The sequence below is a fragment of the Dipodomys spectabilis genome, unplaced genomic scaffold (genome assembly GCF_019054845.1).
Source record: "Dipodomys spectabilis isolate Male_0828 unplaced genomic scaffold, ASM1905484v1 ptg000069l, whole genome shotgun sequence".
Classification (NCBI taxonomy): domain Eukaryota; kingdom Metazoa; phylum Chordata; class Mammalia; order Rodentia; family Heteromyidae; genus Dipodomys; species Dipodomys spectabilis.
In genome coordinates this window covers 20,831,099-20,850,406 of record NW_024870746.1, presented here as the reverse complement: position 1 = coordinate 20,850,406, position 19,308 = coordinate 20,831,099, and the positions used below count along the sequence as shown (strand labels likewise).

Below are 19,308 nucleotides of genomic sequence, written 5' to 3'. Positions count from 1 at the left end.
TTACAATCTTCTACTTAATGCAACTTTATTAGTGAAGTATAAGAATAAATTGGTATTTATTGACTGATATAATCAATACCATATCTTTAGTGTACCTTCTACTGCAATTTTGTGCACAGATGACACTTAACACATGTTTTAATCCTAGGAACTGTTACTGGCCATCTTTTGGGTATCATATAATTTGAAGTAATAAATATTATTTTATTCCTAAAATAGAGATGAAAATAATGATCCAAGGTTATTACTATTTGTAATTAGAAATGGTTACTTGTCTACCACCATTTAAAATAGTAGAGTCATATGTCATATATATATATATATCTGAATTTTATGAATTTTTAAAAAAATTTCTGGCACTAAGGCTTGAATTCAGGGTCTTTGTTCTTGCTTCACTTTTTTTTGCCAGTCTTGGAGTTTGAACTCAGGGTCTGAGTGCTTTTATGCTCAAAGTTAGCACTCTACCACTTGAGTCACAGCTCCACTTCCAGCTTTCTGTGGTTAATTAGAGATAAGAGTTACATGGTCTTTTTTGTCTGGGCTGGCTTTGAACTGCAATTCTCAGATCTCAGCCTCCTGATAGGCTGATAGGTGTGCCAGTGCCTGGCTCTCACTTGGCTTTTTCTGATCTTGGTGGCTGGTACTCTCCTACCTGAGCCATGCCTCCAGTTCTTACTTTTTACTGGTTAATTGGAGATAAGAGTCTCACAGATTTATTTGCCTGGATGGCTTCAAACTGTGATCTTCCAATCTTGGCTTCCTTACTAGCTGGGATTATAAGTATAGTAACTAAGATTATATTGCTAATGGAAATTTTATAGGTAAATAGGGAGTTGTACAAATCCTCTATGGACCTGTTTTTCTTTGTCCTAGTGGGGAAAAGTTCTTTTAGAAAACTGTCCAAAGTCACAGCAAATATTAATCTAAAAATTTGAAGTGAAATCCATTTACCATTATGAAAGCTTAGCACCTACATTGATCAGTTTGATTATTTTGTGAGTAAAGTTTTTCATACAGAGTAAGAGGAGCAAAAGGGAATGATACCTCAATCTATGTAACTAGCATGGTGCTCAGCAGACAGAAAAGTAGTATTTTCCTCTCTGAAACATTCTGTTGACATTCCTCATGAATCATGCCAAAAAAGTAAACACTTTCCCCCCAACTAGCTATCATCCTCTCTTCTTCTATTTATCTCTTTATCCTTGAACCCTAAAACAAATGTCTCTCATCTTATATTTTTCATTGTAACTAATGGAATTCTAAGATTAGAATTTACCTTTTCTCAATGCCATCACTACTGCTTCTTGTTTAAGAACTCTTATCATGTCTCTATTGTATCCCTACCTTATTCAAGTTTTCTAAGGGCTTTAACCAATATAGTTTTTCCAGACAAACCTGTACCATGTCATTCCGTAAATATAAGATCCTAAGAATGATATCCAAGGCTCTTTGACAGTTTAGAGCTTGCTTTTTTCTTCCGTCACAATTTTCAAGATATATTCTTGATCTTTCATAGGTAGAAATTCACTGATCCATTCATTTTTCACTCTCAATGTCTGTGTGTCCACTCGGTGGCACTATGCTAGTGCACTGAAGATGCATAGGCAGCTGGGTAGCAGGATTGCCACTTGTGGTGTGCTTATGGAATGCCATTTCTTTAGTCCTGTGATTTTATCTGTGCTTTCACTGTTGGTGGCATTTCTATTAGCCTGTTGTACTAAGCTCAATTATATATCTTTTTGGATCCATTTTGTGACTTTTCTGATTGTGATTCTTCTTTGTGTTCCAGTAATTTATATTAATATCTCAATTATAGTTTTTATTTTATATTACATTTACTTTTCATAGCTGATCTTTTCAGTACGTTGAATTTTCTAAAACGAGAAGGAGGAAGATAAAAAGAGTAGCACATAAAAAAAAACAATGAGGTAAAGGATAAGAAAAGTCAAGAGAAGAGAACGAAAGGAGACAGCAGTAATGGGTGGGGTTTGAATTCTTCGTGTTCTGCCTCCTAGCTGGGCACACGTTTCATATCTTTGTTTCCCAGTTCATAATGAGGATGATGATAGGATCTCTGTGAGAATTAAATGAGTTTACATATGGAAGGTGCTTGAAGATGAATGGTACGTTGTACATGCCATATATGTTTCTTGCTAGCCTTCATTGCCCGAACTAGGTTTCTCCCTGCTTTAGTTTTGAAGAGACATCAGCTTTTCAGACTATATAGTAACTAAGCCTGGGTAACTACTTAAGGCATTACATTGCTGAGTATGTTTTAGGTCTGGCTATGAGAACAGTTCCTATGTATATTTGATATTTGCAGTATAATTTTGAGGTACTGCTCTCTTTTGCCTCTTCATGCTAGACTTTTTACTTGTCTGGAAGCTACTAGAAATGCTGATGATAATCTTTTAGTTCTCTTTTTTTTTTTGGGGGGGGGGTCCAGTCGTGGGGCCTGAACTCTGGGCCTGGGCGCTGTCCCTTAGCTCTTCAGCTCAAGGCTAGCTCTTTACCACTTGAGCCACAGAGCCACTTCCGGCTTTTTTCTTTTTTTGCTTATGTGGTGCTGAGGAATCGAACCCAGGGCCTCATGCATGCAAGGCAAGCGCTCTACCACTGAGCCACCTTCCCAGCCCCTTAGTTTTCTTTTTTTTTTTAACTTCATTTTTTGGGGGTCTTATTGCACACCACTGTTTTTATGTAATGTACCTCACCTTGTTTCATTAAAATACTGTTTTCTTTTCGGGCTATATGCTGGTCTAAGGGCAAGACAGGCTAGACTGATACCTGGGTGTAACTTCTTAATTCTAACAAGGAGTTCTGTCCCTCAAGGCCAGCCTGGCATCTAGCTAGAAGTCTACTCTTTCTGCCCCTTTCTTATCTCACTTACGTTGCATTTCTCTTACAACATCACTTTTGCTTCATCTTCTTCTGCGACACTGTTGACCAGCTTTCACAGACTGTAATATCATACTTGCAGGTCCTGCTAGCATGCCTGTCTTTCCTAAATAATGAAAATCTAGATTAAAGCATCAGTTGGTGACCTCATTTGGAACAAACAAGTTAGGTGCTAATTACCATGACATTGGGAGGAGATATATGGTAGGTGCTACTTAAGTGATGGAAGGAAATACAGTTGCTTTTAGCTTGTAGGGCATGTTTGAGGCTTAGGAGTCATTCTTCACTACTACTTGTCAGGTACTAGAGATACAAAAAACCAGTTCCTGTTTAGCTCCCAATGACTGATGCAGTAACAAATAATGGGAATACTGAAAGGGAAGAGAGATTGCTGGGGACTTCCAAAGTTGAAAAGTTTAATCTTTTCCCATTGTAGAAAAATCTCTTTCAGTAGTTTCATGTATTCTCTGGAGACTAAATTTTGATAGCTCCTAAGAACAAAGTTACAGTGACATTTTGTCTGCAGGGATTCACACATGTGGTCCCTTCTGCCTTGAACAGTGTTAACTTGTCTAATTCCTGTTAATTCTTAAAATAGAATCAGATCACTGTAACTTTAAGAAAAGCTTCCATGAACTTTCGCCACTGGCTTGGGTGTTCCAGTAGTTCTAATAGTCCCTCTTGTTCCCTATTCAAATTCGATTGCACTGCGTTCTAACTTCTTTTACTAGATTGTTCAAGGAAAGAAAAAAATCAGGCAAACCAGGAGCTGTGTACGTAACAATGCCTGTTGTGTGGCTGAAGCCCCCCAAATATTTGTTAGTTGAATGAATGAGTGAAACGAAGAGCTACGTTAGAAAAGTTGACCATTCTAAGTAAGGGAAAGAGAATGAACAAAAGTAGAAGAGTGGTATTGAATATTATTGATTCTTAGGCAGTGGAGTAGAATCGTTTGACTGGAGTATATTTTGAGAAGGAGAATAGAGAAAGAATTTAATAGGTAAATGTCAATGAAGCTGTGAGGTCAATCATCGTAAATGTCTTCATGAATTTGCTAATCTCTTTGCATGAGAAATAATTTTTCTAACTTGTGTGTTACCATTTTTTAATACTTTTCAATGTATGAAACACTTGTTAATTGCCTATTTATAACGAATTTTGTAACTTTGAATGCTTTTGAATATATTGAACAACTCATTAAAGTCGATTTGTTTTTTATAAACTATTTTAAAAATAAAACATTTAAAAATAATTAAAATAAGGCAGTAATCTAATTTATGTATGGGAGTTTCCTTCTTATTTGTAGCTTACAGTAAAAATGCTTACAGCTGTGACTTTTTTTTCTCTAGTATCTCCAGAAGCAGTTGGATTTTTGTCAGCTGTTGGGGTGTTTATTATCTTGATGCTGCTCCTTTTTCTCTATATTAATAAGAAGTTCTGTTTTGAAAATGTTGGAGGGTTTCCAGATCTTGGTTCAGGATATGATACAAGGAGGAATTCACAAGATAAAATGTGTAAGTATCAGACAACTCCTTTTTTATCTGTACTGTTCTTTATTTTAATACATACAATAACATATTGGGTGGCATATAGTAAACATGACATAGTAAGCTTATATTTGAGTCACTGTTCTGTAAGAATAAAAGCACTGTTAAGTGAACTCAGACTTGTCTTTCTGTGTCCCACAAAGTACAAAGATTTGCATAAAAGTAAGTTGTCTCCTATCACAAATGAATATTTTTGTTTTTTCATTTTTATTGTATGATTTTGAGTCTATAATATGAACAGATATGCTTTAGAAAGAAGGAATATCTTGGTATGTTATACAGGTTAAATGCATTGCCCAATAGCTCACTGCTCATATCCCTCAAAGGCATTGTCTTTACACAGCTGTTGGATAATTTTATTGCTTGAGGGAGGTATATAGATAAATACTGCATCTAAAAAGTAATGCTTCACTCCCTACCATGGCACCATAGGCATTCTATTACTTAGTATTATTAGATACTAGGAAAGAAGGCTATTGTACTGTTTGTTTTTTTTTCCTTCCTTGAGAGTTCTTGTTTTTTAATTTTTTTTTTTTCAGTTGTGAGTCTTGAACTCAGGGCCTGGGCACTGTCTCTGAGCAACTTTGTGCTCAAGGCTAGTGTTCTACAACTTGAGCCACAGCACCACTTCTGGTTTTTGAGTAGTTAATTAGAGATAAGACTCTTACTGGGACTTTTCTGCCCGGGCCAGCTTCAATCCACAGCCTCCTGAGTAGCTAGGATTATAGGTGTGAGCCACCAGAGCCTAGCTGTTTTTCTTTTAATAATTACAGGAGTTTTTTAGTTGTTGTTTTCAAGGACTTGTTTGTATAAATGATACCAGGAGTAAGTTGGAATTTATATAGGTGGTAATTTAAAACTGTTTTGAGGAATAAGCATAGAAACCTTGAGTATATGTGTGTGTGTGTGTGTGTGTGTGTGTGTGTGTGCTGGAGAAATTCTTTTCTAATAACTGAAAGGTTAGGTGATAGACCTATTATTTAAAAATCTATGGATTACTAAATTACATTTTGAGTTTTTTGCATTGGGAACACTATTACTTTATGTGGTTTTGGCTCAGGTAATTTCGATGTTTCTCATATTCCACTCCAGTCCTAATTTTAATCGTTTGTGTGGAATGTACTAGGCATAGATGTCTTTATTAGCAGGCTTCAATAGTTCTCTGGGTCAGCATTCCAATATTTCTTTTATCTAATTACAATAATTTACAATTATTTATGATCCCAGGGTTTTTTATTTATATAAAAATATATAGTACCTACTAGAACATTTTAAAATACTTTTATTTATTTATTTTTATTCCATTTATTTATTTTGGTGAGTGATTCTGTACATGGAAACGAGGCCTTGCAATGCTAGACAAGTGTTCTACCACTGATCTACATCTTAACCCCTATTAAGAGAGAGAGAGAGAGAGCGCACGTGTGTGTGTGTGTGTGTGTGTGTGTGTGTGTGTGTGTGTGTGTGTGTGTGTGTGTGTGTTAGTCTGTTGGTCCTGGGGCTTGAATGTAGACCCTGGGTACTGACCCTCAGTTTTTTTGCTGAAGCCTAGCACTCTGCTACTTGAGCCATAGCTGGCTTTTTAGTAGCTAATTGAGACTCACAGTCTTGCCTGCCAGGACTTGATTTGAATGTCTGTCTTTAGACCTCAGCCTTCTGTATAGCTAGGATTACAGATGTAAGATTACAGGAGTGAGCCACCAGCACCCGATTAGGTTTTTTTTTAACCGAGCAATAAAATTTTCATATGTTAATGTAAGCGACATTTCTAAATTAGAAAAATCAGTATTTTCCTATCCGAAGATTTGGAAAGAAGAGTGACAGGTTTGTTTTTTTGTTTTGTTTTGCTTTTTGGGGGGGGGTTTGTGGGGTTTTTGCATATCTTTTTAATGGTTGACATAGAGCAACCAGCCTGATTCTATTATCGGCCTGAACAGTCAGTCTAGGTTCTTGAAAACCCCGGTTTGCACTTGTAAGCAAATGAGTGAAAATGGTAACTTTTCCCTTTTTGTTATTATTAACCTAATTTGACCTTGAAGAGCCAGAGAAAAGATCTCATAGCCGTTATTAAGTTTCTGAGTCTTGGTATTTTTCATTCATTAAACAGAATTAACATTTACTCATAGAGTTAATAGAAAATCCTATATATTTAAATGTTTCGGTTATGCCTTGCACATGCCACTCAGCAGATGTCCATACTTGTTCTTCCTTCTTCTTCCCTCTGTGCCAGATTGTGTAGATAGTTTCCTCTTAATTCTTTATTTGAAATTAAATTGGTAGTCTGTCTATAGGAGTTGTTCTCTTATGTAGACTATTAATAAGTAAATTAAAAGTACATAATAAAAGTGTTTTTTTATACTTCTTCTTTCAGGTATAAAATTTAAAAGAAACAGTAGTATTTGAGGGGAAAACGTTGTCTTGCTGCTGTTATAGTTATGGAGTGGGAAAAAAAATGTCATTATATTTAAGCCAAATGATTTGATTTTTGTTTTTGGGGTCTTTTCGGAAGAGTTTTTACTTCAACTTATTTCTCCCAAATGAGATTAAAAGCCACAGTGTGAAACACTAATACTCAGCTCATACTTAGCAATATTTAAATAAATAAAAGTTAAATTCAAGTTCCCAAGTGGTGGATACTTTGAGAAGAGCAGATTTTATGATCATACCTTTTGTGAACAAAGAATTGGAATATGGCATTTTTCAAAACTTTTCAGCAGAATCTACCTTCGGTGTCTTCCTTGGTGGACACAATTAGTAGTGCTGTGGAAGATCTGACCACTGCTGTTGGGGAGGTGAGCTATGCTTTCACTGACTCCGTTGCTGAGCAGGTGACAAGCATGATGCATGGCTTTCACCCAGAAGAGGAAAGCTCTGCAGCACAAGAAACTGCAGGTTCTTCTGCCACAAACAATGCCCCTCTACCAGAAGTCTCCAAAATCAATGCTTGTCAGAAAGCACAGTCCAATTTAGAACACAGAACAAAGCAAGTAAATGATGCTAACACTTCAGCTTCAGAAATGTGTGATCAAGGAATGCATGAGGGAAGATCACTTAGCCATATTGATAGGCAACAGACCCTGTTGAATTATCAGGAAGCTGATAATGCTGGTGATTCTTCTTTGAAAGGCCATAATATGAGTGGTAGAGTATCTGTTATCAAGCAGAGTACGAGGACTGGATCTGCTTGTCATGAACTTGAATATAATGACACTTGTAAAACAGTTGGGTTAGTAAGTTCTAGTAATGACAAAAATGATTTAAAGCAGTTAAGATACCATGAAATGAAAGGAAATCACAATGCCACCATTGGCATAAACATACAATGTGAGCAAAAGAAGTTTATTGCTACAGATAAGAATGAAGGAGAAGAATATACTAAATCTCAACATGCATTTATGGGAAAAGATCAAGAGAAAATGAGGCATTTCAACAAAAATAAGCATCTTACTAATTTAGAACATGGGAATCATTTAAAGAAAGCCGAAAAATACATTAAAAGTAAAGGACTCAAAGGGAATGGGTATTCAGGAAATGAATGCTCTCCAAAAGAGATTCTGACACACAACCAACATACGATACAGAAATCAATTATGAAAGAAGACATATATCCAGCACCATCGGCTAATCCTAAAGATAAATTTTCTGGAAAAATCAAAGAACAAATAAACCCAACAAAATACTACAGATTGAGAGGAGACATAAAAACAGAGAAAAATGAAGCCAATTCTGCCAAACAAGGAACAACAAAGAATAAACTTGAAAAACATTGTAAGATAACACTAGAAAAAGGTGAGGTCTCCTAATGTTAGTTTGAATGGTTGAATTTTCTCTAACTTTTTTTCAATTAGGGAAACATCCAAATCTCTTTTCCTGTTCATGTCTATATATCAAGTTTAAGACTTCCTTGAATCCTCTGACTGCAAGACATTTTTAGAACCATTCAGTTTTTTATCCACAGAATTTCTAGATCATTCATATATATATATATATATATATATATATATATATATATATATATATATATGTGTATGTATGTATACCTCTGTGTGTTACACCTGATCAATACATAATTTGGCCAGTTTTTGAGGAGTCCTAATTTTTCTTAATTATCATTTAATTTATAATGAAAATCTGTGGTTTTCTGAAGTAGTGTGCCTATTTTAGTGAGTTTATTTGTTGGGCTACACTTGCATTTAAAATTTTTATATTTTAGACTGCAAGCATGGCTCAAGTGACAGAATAACCTGAGTTCAAAATTCCAGTGCTGCCAAAAAAGGGAGACAAAAAAAATAGTTATTTTCTACATCATATATTTAATATTGTTCTTCAAATCTGCCCATATTTTTCCGTCACATGCTTCAGAATCTTTATTCACTTAGCCATACAATGAAACCTTTTTATAACTGTTCAAGTTCATTCTGAGTGTACATAAACTATATTATTCATGAGTTCTTTATATAGAATTAAGATTTTGTGTAAGCACTTACAGTTTTCAACCATAATTTTCAAAATATTTCAGTTCATGCTTTTAGTACATCCTTCTGAGACTCCTTAGTCATTTTTAGTTATTGCTGATCCAATCACAAGGCCAAAATATACTGGCTTTTATTTATAAGATGTGTAAATGACTTTTCTATAAATTCAGATTCTCATAAAATAACAAAAAGCTTAGTTAGCAGAGGAAATTGAGAAAAGCATTCTTTAGTACTTCTACATGGCTCATAAATAGTAGATATTAGTATTTACCAATTGTATGAATGTTTTTAAAATGGGTTAGAAGAGGTTGATCAGGATGGATGGGCTCACTAGAAACCAATGCCAGCCTGTGAAAAATATATCCATTTCGAGTCTATCCTTATGGCCAGGTATTATTTTGGACGGGGTAGAGGGTGGGAGGGCAGATTCAGAATGTTTTGGTAGCCCTGGTTTAGTTCTGGTAGAGTTATTACTTGAAGTAAATACATAAGACATACAATTAAGAAATATAGGTTTTTCATTTTATTTAGCAAAGAACAATAAGTAGTAGTATAGGATTTTAATTTTGTTTTGCTTTGTGTTCACTAAGAAGCAAAGCACCTAAAGAAGGTACCTAAAGAGTGGGTACCTATGAGGAAAGGGGTGGTTTGGAAAGGATGGGTAAGAACGTTAAAAGGGGTGACATTGATCAAGATGTATTCTATTTATAAACTGTTTTGTTGAATGACAACTCCTTTGTACAACTACTTAAAGATTATAAATATTGAAGAAGTGGGAACTGAGCCGGTCGATGGTGGCTTACTCCTGTAATCCTAGCTACTCAGGAGGCTGAGGTCTGAGGATTGCGGTTCAAAGCCAACCTGGGCAGGAAACTCTGTGAGACTCTTATCATCAATAAACCACTCAGAAAACTGGAAGTGGTGCAGTGGCTCAAGTGGTAGAGCACTAGCCTTGAGCTGAAGAGCTGAGGGACAGCACTCAGGCCCAGAGTTCAAGCCCCATGACGGACAAAAAAAAAAAAGGTAGGAACTAAAAGAAAACACATACCTCTCAGATATTACAGAATAGTCAATACCAAACATAAAACACATTTTCAAAAATTGTTTTGACAGTGGTTTTTTTTTTTTTTTTGTCGGTCATGGAGCTTGAACTCTGGGCCTGGGTGTTGTCCCTGAGCTCTTCTATTCAAGGCTAGCACTCTACCACTTGAGCCACAGCTCCACTTCCTTGACAGTGTTATTTAAATATAACTTTGTTGTTATTATTATGCTGTTGTACAGAGGGGTTACCCTTTCATAAGTCAGGTAATGAGTATGTTTCTTTATTTGGACAATGCCACCCCTTCCTTCACTTTCCTTTAGTTCCCCCTCCCATCCCTGCCCACAGTTACATAGGTCATTTTCCACATGTGTATACAGAATAGAATGATTGCATTTGTTCACCCTCCCTCCCTTTCTGTTTTGACCCGCAGATGAACACTTCTAGCTGCACTGTAATATTACTCGAATCTGAGTGCTAGGTTCTGCTATAGAAGTTATAAGGTGTAGAATGAGGAGAAGAGTTTCCTTTGCTCCTCATAGAGGAGCTTGCCACCTTCCGGCTGCCCTGAGATATCACTGTAGGATAACACAAAATATTCACAGCTCTAAACTGGGGTCAGAAGGCTTTGGTTCGTAGACCAGCTGTGCTGTCATTGCAGTGCTGTCTGACAGAACTTCCGATGGCAAGTTTTACCTGTTGTATTGTTCCATTTGATAGTCACTAGCCCCATGTGCTTCTTGAAACTTCAGCTATGCTGATGGCGCAGGGAATTACTTTTAAATTGTTTCACTGAAATTAATTTAAATTTAAATAGGCATGTGACTACTGGCAACATATAGTGCCGATGGCGACACACAATGTAGTGAATTATAACTATTGCTTTGTAAAGTGATATGGAAGTTTATACCTCTTAAAATTTGTTTGAGAAGATTAAGAGGATAAAAGTTCAAGGGCAGTCCAGGCCAAAAACAACAACAACAAAAAATTAGCCAGGTAGAGTGCATTCCTACGACTTCAGCTAATGGAAGGTATAGGTAGGATATATAGGTAGGAGGATTGGGGTCATAGGCAGGCCCTGGCCCTGTGAGACTCTATCCAAAAAGTAACTAGAGCAAAAATAAGTATCTGGCGTTGTGGCTTAAGTGGGGGAACACTTGCCAGCAAGTATGAGGCCCTCGGTTCAAACTGCCAAAGAAATTATTTGAAATTGAGGCTTTTTGTTGTTGTTGTCAGTTGTGGGGCTTGAACTCTGGGCCTGGGCGCTATCCCTCAGCTCTTCAGCTCAAGGTAAGCACTCTACCACTTGAGCCACAGTGTCACTTCCAGTTTTCTGATGGTTAATTGGAGATAAAAGTCTCACAGGCTTTTTCTGCCTGGGCTGGCTTTGAACCGTGATCCTCAGATCTCAACCTCTGGAGTAGTTAGGATTACAGGCGTGAGCTACTAGCGCCCCGCATAGGCATATTTAAGTAAAACTTTTCCACCAATTCTCTTTCCTTAGTAAGTGTTAGCAGTTTGGCATATATTGTTGCATAATATACTGCATATCTGTGTGAATATATTTCATGAGGTATATGTATTTATAATGTAAATATAATTATACCTTCTCTTTTATAACCTCTGTTCTCTTTTTTTTAATTTTTTTTATTGTGAAAATACTGTACAGAGGGGTTACAATTACATGGGCAAGATAATGAGTACATTTCTTATCAAGCATTGTAGCCTCCTCCTTTGTTTTCCCTTCCCATCCCGTCCTCCCCCCACCCCACCCCCAACCTCTATTCTCTTAATGTGCTGTTGTAATTGTTTGTTCCTTGGGAGTAACCCAAAATTCATATCATTTTGTAGGTGTACCATAACTTACCTAACCAATTATTTATTACTTTGGTTTTCTTTTGCTTTAACATGTATCTAATATCTTTGATTACTTTTCATGTATTTTCTTAGGCTGAATTCTTAGAAATGAACTTGGCAATTTCCTAGAAATGGATCAAGACTACAGGTTTAGAAGTTAGATATGTTTTGCCAATTTACTCTCTAGAAAATTTGTACCTATTAAAATTGCACCAAGAGTACCATTTCTGTTTTATTGTTAGCACTGAGCATTGCTAGTTTTGGAAATAAAGGCCAAAATAAAAATTGGAAGCATATCTTTAAACACAAATTATTTGGATCAGATCCATATGTATTGGCAGAACTAATAACTTCATTTGTATGTTCTTTAGTGACAAGAATCATAATTTCCTATGTATGCAACATGGAGGAAAAGTCCCTTTGACTAAGACTATATAACGGGAATACAGAATTGATTTTTTTTCTATTCAAACATAAAAAGCTGAAATTTGGGCTTCTTATGAAAAATTATGTTTCTCTAAAGCTGAAAATTCAGGGTGTGTGTGTACATATACACACATATACCTATCTATTACACTAGGCTTTAAACATACTTTAAGGAATTTTCAAGAATTTGAGTCATCTTAAGGGTTATTTGGTTTTTCATCCTGTGTGATGATATATGTATATGTTTGTGTTTGAACATGTGTTTGTATTTATATGGATATGTGACTATATCTATATAGATATGCATACATGTATATGCATAAAATGTGCATATATATATGCTAATACTTTGGTGTACTAAAATGATCATTTCCTCTCCCTGTCTTTCCAAATAGATAATTCCTATATGGATAAAGATGAGTGTGGTTCATCCTCTGAAAGTGAAGATGAAGCACTGGGTAAATATCAAGAGGCCTTATCCAGAACACACAATTCTAGACTACCACTGGTTGATTCTAGACAGACAAACTATGGCTGGGAAACAAGGCAAAAATACAGTCCTTTATCGGCAGAGTATGATGGATACAGCAGTGAAGCATCAATAGATGAAGGTAAGCCAGCTTATTTTTTAATGACCATGATCAGATTATTTGAATCTCAAATCTAAGCATCTTTGGTTGAACAGTAAACAAGAGAGCATATGCAGTCAGTGAAGCCACATGTCTGAAAAGATAAATTCATTCAAAGTCAAAGTTTGGGTTGAAGCCAAAAATCAAAACTAGTTCCAAAACACTGAATGATTTAAATAATGTCATAATTGTAGCTCCTATTCCACAAGTGATATGTGAGCAATGTGAGCGAGTATAGAAAAAGCCGAGAACAGCAAAAAGCTTGAGCAGAAAAGATGAGCTCATTACAAGGTGAAAGATAAAGCTTCTGGGGCAGATGGATGGGAGCCAGACCTGGTTTCCCAGTCTCACTGCCGTGGACTCTCACTTCATCCCCTGGGGATGATCTGGGTTCTGGGGGAAGCCTTGGTGCTTCACCTTTCCCAAGAAAGCCAGGAGCATTTCAGCTGGCTCCTGGTCTGGTGGGGGAACAAATAAACTTTCAGAAATGAAGGGCCTTTGAACCCCTGGGGGAGGGAGCAGCACAATTGTCCTAAGATGATAATCCCACAGCTAGCTCACTGTCGAGGCTGCTGACTGTGGCTGTCTTTCCATCGTGAGCTTTTGCCTAGCATACAGGAGGTGACAGATGAGAAGCTGCTGTTCTCTCAGATGACATCAATCCCCAGATACCTTGTTAGGAGCTGATAGGGACTAAGGGTCACATTGTTGAAATCCAATATGTAAATGTATACTTCTTCATTCAATGTGCCCCCTAAATAACAGCCAAAGGCTTCACATGGCACACAGTGAAAGACAGAATCTATTCTTTGTGGGAGAGAAATACTGTCTGAGGTAGGTTTATTGAGAACTGTGCTTCAAAAACAGTTTATTGGATTATCAAGGATTTCAATAATTCTAAGGATAATTCCATCTCTAATAGGTTTCCCTTTCTTTGCTGACATGGACTTTAGAACAAAACTTACATGGGAGGTACAAGTCCAGGTACATGTCCACATTTGTTTTTACATATTTCTGTAGTAGATATAAAAGATTTATCACTAAAGCATATTTATTCCTACATTTAAGTACATTTCTCACTCAATAAAATGACATAACAATTATCTTTATACCATATATAAAAAGGACAATATATCACTTTTTATTATGTAAAATACCAACTATCCTTGATTTTATAGCTATGACTTGTGTTTTAGTGTCTATTACTATTGATGAATTAAAGTTTTACCCAGTATATAAGTTGTCAGTGGGCAAAATATCTATTTTTGTGTTTGGCTTCATACTAAAGATGATGCACTTTGTAAGATAAGAGAAACCTGATAGGGTTTTCATGAATACCAAATGGTGTATGTAGTACAATTTTTAGAGGGTATTTGGCACCTACTAGGTAAGTGCAATCCAGTTGAAGATGAGACTAGTGAAAACTGGGGTGATGGTATCGAGCAGGTAATGAGCAGGTATGTGAGTTCTCAGTGTGAGATTGGTAACCATAGCTACTTTCCTTTCTACAGATACTGTTTAGGCATTGTCCCCATATGCACTCCTTTCTCCCTCCTTATACTGTGTCCCTCTACTGTCTTGATTGTTCTTTCCCTGTAGTCTTGTTATTCTAGCACAGCCTAATAGTCTATAGGGAGAACAGTGAGGAGGGAAGTATAATCTCTGTGGCTCTTCTGTTCTTGCCCTCACCTTTGCAACTGGTATGGGTATGAGAGTCAACTTCTCATTTTGTTCAACACACATGTTTAAGGCCTATCCTGAACTTTTCTATACATATCTGCCCTAAATTACTGGAGTAGATTGATTTCAGAGTAGATTGATTTCAGACATTCTCAAATTAGCTTTATATTAAACCTGCCTTATTCACAGGGTTATTATTACATGGAGTTTTGACCAACTGCTGGCAAAAATCGATCCATTAATGAATAAATCAAAAGAAATTGGGTTCTGTTTTTTAGCCAGTGGGAACGTACTGAAGGGTTTTTCAGCTAGAAATCATGAGCAGGGTGTGCTGTAGAAAGATGAATTTAGCATCAGGAGAATTATTGGAAAGGATATCAGTGATATCTTTGGAATAGTCTGTGAAAAATGATTTTTAAAAACGGAATTAGAGTAGTGCCAATAGGAATATGTGAGGACAGGAGAGATAATGCTGGATTTGGGAACTGAATATGTTTTGAACATTAGAAAAATAGGAAGATCAAAGAAAGCACAGGTTTCCATCATGTACATGCAGGAGAATGTTGGAGTCAATCATATAAACATGAGATCTAGAGAGAATTTCTGTTTTTCTTTTTTGTTATTGTTGTTGCTGTTGTTGGAAGTGGAGAGATGTTATACTTCATTTCTTACGTGTGATAAAAATAGGATATTTAAGCATTTGGAAATGGTTATTGAACATGCAATCTTAAATAGGGTCAGGGAGAGAAGTTTTCAAATTACATGTACTTAGAGATAGAGAAGTGATAGTAGATTACATTGATAAAGATTGTCTATAGAGGAAATATTACATAAAGAGAAGAGATGACAAAAGAGATGGTAAAAGAAGACAATTAGACTTGCATTTTATTATCCACGGAAGGAGAATTTTAGGATGGTATAGATATTAATGATTATGAGGGTGCAGATGAACCCCTTTTTCCAATAAAGGTGAATCAGTACCTTTAATTTGAAGTTCTAGTGAAATAGAGTAGTGAAGAAGCCAGATAAGTGTTATTAAGGGGAAAGTATATGTAAGATAATACCTTTTTTTTTCCTGTTTGTCATGGGGCTTGAGCTCAGGGAGTAGACGCTGTCCCTGAGCTTTTTTTGTTCAAGGCTAGCACTCTACCATTTTGAGCCACAGTGTAAACTTCCATTTTTCTGGGGGTTAATTGGAGATAAGCATCTCATGGACTTTCCTGTCCGGCTGGCTTCCAATCTTGATTGTCAGATCTCAGCCTCCTGAGCAGCTAGAAGTGAGCTAAAACTGTGGCTCTTCTGTTCTTGCCCTCACCTTTGCAACTGGTATGGGTATGAAAGCCAGCTTCTCATTTTGTTCAACACACATGTTTAAGGCCTATCCTGAACTTTTCTGTACATATCTGCCCTAAACTATTGGATAAACCACCAGAGTACGTTGATTTCAGACATTCTCAAATTAGTTTTATATTAAACCTGCCTTATTCACAGGGTTATTATTACATGGAGTTTTGACCAACTGCTGGCAAAAATCAATCCATTAATGAATAAATCAAAAGAAATTGAGCACAAAAGTCAGCTACCAGCACCCAGCTCCTGCCATATTTTGTTACCACGCCATATTTTGTTACCAAGGAAGTAAGTTGAAGGAATTTGTAAACCTGACAATCTACTTTCTTCTTCCCACCTACCAATAGTTATACTCCTCTGCATATATGTAGGAAGGAAGAGAATTTATTTCCGATACACATTTGTACCAGCTGGTTGCACACCTGTGTAACTAGCCCTACATCAACACTTCACAGCATAAACTTTGACTATGTACTAAGAACTACCATAGACTGAGATCCTAAAGTGTGCCTGATGTTTAGTTTCTTTGCGCATTGTCACTACAATTCATTGTGGTAGGTGAGATTATCCCTCATTTTGCAGAAATAAAGACAGACCTTGATATTAGTTAAGTTACTCCAAATTGTACTTTTCAGGTTCACTGCAAAACTAACGTTATTAGGTTCGGGCTACTCTACTGTCTTCCTAAGTTTATTTCATACAATGTGTTGCTTCCACTGTATGTTGTATTGCTACAAACATAGAAAACAAGTATTCTAGGAAAAAAGAAAAAAAGGGGGGGTGACATATTTGTTAATCATGTTTTCTCCTCTAGGTGGCCATATTAATCTTTTAGTTTATTTAAAAAATACAAAAAGTGTTATGTTCAAGAATTTTTTAGGAGAACTCATCATTAAAATGATAGTTATTTTAAGGAAATTTTTGAATACATTTTGTTCACAGTTTTATTTTTACCATGTCACTATAACCTGTCTTATTTTTAAAAAACAATTTCAATTATGATTTGTAGATAATCTTAAGTTGGTAAGCTAGACCAACCATTCTGGTTAGTTAATACTTTCCATTTTTGCATTAGATGGAGAATCCTAATTAAGATCCTCATATGAAGATTGAATTTAGTCTTAAATTATTTCAGCATCTTTTTACTATGTAGGGCTTTTCATTCTTAGTTTACAGAGATTGCAAAGCTATATTGTGTGTTATGCAAAGTTACATTATTAAAATTGTAAGATGTTATTTGGGGATCAAACACTATTAAGAATAATTTCCAGCCTTTCCTCTATCTTAGGGTATATAGACTACATATATACAATGTACTTGTCGTTGATTTTCCCCTTATGGCTACACCAGAAGTCTCATGCATTGATTTTGATGTTATCTTAAAATTAGGGCCACAAAAGCATAGTTCTTTGTTCCTGTAACACCTTATTTTTATTAAAAATATTTTTTTGGCTGGTCCTGGGGCTTGCACTCTGGGCTTGGGCTCTGTCCCTGAGCTTCTTTTGCTCAAGGGTAGCATTCTACTCCTTGAGCCATAGCGCCACTTCTGGCTTTTTCTGAGTAGTTTATTGGAGATAAGAGTTTCATGGACTTTCTTGCTTGTGCTGGCTTTGAACCATGATCCTCAGATCTCAGCCCCTTGAGTAGGTAGGATTACAGGTGTGAGCCACTGGTACCTAGAAATGCTTTATTTAAAAAAATAATGTGGTACTTAAGATAAATTCTTTGTTTAGTTCTATTTATGTTTATTTGAACTGTTTCATAAAGGTTGATTTCCACAATTTCTTTCTTTTCTTTTTTTTTTTAATGTCATGGGGCTTGAACTCACAGCCTGGGCTCTGTCCCTGAGCTCCTTTGCTCAGAGACAGTGCTGTACCACCTTGAGCCACAGCTCCACTTCCTATTTTTGAGTAGTTAATTGGAGATAACAGTTTCATAGGGATTTTTTTGCCCAGGATGGCTTTGAATTGTGATAGTCAGATCTCAGCCTCCCCTGAGTAGCTAGGGATGACACACAGGAGCCACCAGCACCAGACTCACAATTTCTTTTTGAAGAGGCTAAGTACTTTGTTGTAAAATATGTTTAGGGACTTAAAACACTGAAAATTAAAGATAGTACACATTTTTGGTGTTTCTTTAATTTCAGATTTTCGTTCATTAGTATTTCTTCTGAAAAATTCTTTATGTCTGTGTGTTTTTAAATTATGACCAGTTTTCTTTGTGCCAGTATTGTTGGCTTGAACTCAGGGCCTAGGCGCTTTTCCTCGCCTTTTTGCTCAAGGCCGGTGCTCTACCGCTTGAACCACATTTCCACTTCTGGCTTTTTGGTAATTAAGAGTCTCATGGGCTTTCCTGCTCAGACTGGCTTTGAGCTATGATCCTCAGATCCCAGCCTTTTGGATAGCTAGGTTTACAGATATAAGCCACTGATGTCCAGCTAAATATGACCAATGTTAGAAGAAGTTTTTGATCTCGAAAATTTTTTACTGTATTTTGGAGATTTTTTTATGTAATGAGATTGATTGCTCCCAATAGGGTAGAATTTTTTTCTTTTTTCTTTCATTTCTTTTTTTTTTTTTTTTTGGTTGGTTATGGGGCATGAACTTAGGCCTTGGTGCTGTTCCTGTGCTTTTCAGCTCGAGGCGAGCACTCTACTGCTTGAGCCACAGCACCACTTCCGGTTTTCTAGTGGTTTATTGGAGATAAGAGTCTCACAGACTTTCCTGCCCTGGCTGGCTTTGAACTCAGCCTCCTGAGTAGCTAGGATTATAGGCATGAGCCACCGGCACCCGGCTGAATTTTTTTTTAACTTTATAGTTCTTTTCTTTTTTATTGGAGTAAAATATAGATAACATAAAACCATTGTAACTACTTTTAATATGCTGCATGAAGTATTTTCATACCATGTATGGCAGTCACTGCTAAACATCTCTAGGACTTTTCATCATCCATTCAGTTTACTCATTAAAATGAGTAACTCTCAGCCTAGCACAGGTGACTCTCACCTATAATCCTAGCTACTCCATAAGCTGAGATCTGAGGATCATGGCTCGAAGCTAGCCCAGGCAGGAAAGTCCATGAGACTCTTATCTCCAGTTAACCACCAAAAAGCCAAAGTGATAGAGCTCAAGCGATAGAGCTCTATCCATGAGCCAAAAAGCTCAGGGACAGCTAGGCACCTTTAGTCCTAGCTACTCATGAGGCTGAGATCTGAAGATGGTTAGAAGCTAGCCAGAGCAGGAAAGTCTGTGACACTCTTATCTCCAATAAATTACCAAAACTCCCCCCCCCAACAAAAACAAAAACCCAGGAGTGGAGCTGTGATTCAAGTGATAGAGGACTAGCTTTATCACAAAGGAGCTCAAGGACAGTATCCATGTCCTGAGTTCAAGACCCAGGACTGGAAA

General features: G+C 36.6%; 1 protein-coding gene across 2 annotated transcripts in view; it reads left to right on the top strand.

Annotated features, from left to right (window-relative positions):
- Syt14 (synaptotagmin 14) overlaps positions 1-19,308 on the top strand; it is a 137,178-nt gene that overhangs the window by 41,129 nt on the left and 76,741 nt on the right. For both annotated transcript variants that reach the window (XM_042682079.1, XM_042682078.1), the window contains exons 3-4: positions 4,248-4,412; positions 12,638-12,853. In XM_042682079.1, coding sequence (XP_042538013.1) covers positions 4,248-4,412; positions 12,638-12,853 — 381 coding nt within the window. The remainder of the gene's footprint in view (positions 1-4,247; positions 4,413-12,637; positions 12,854-19,308) is intronic.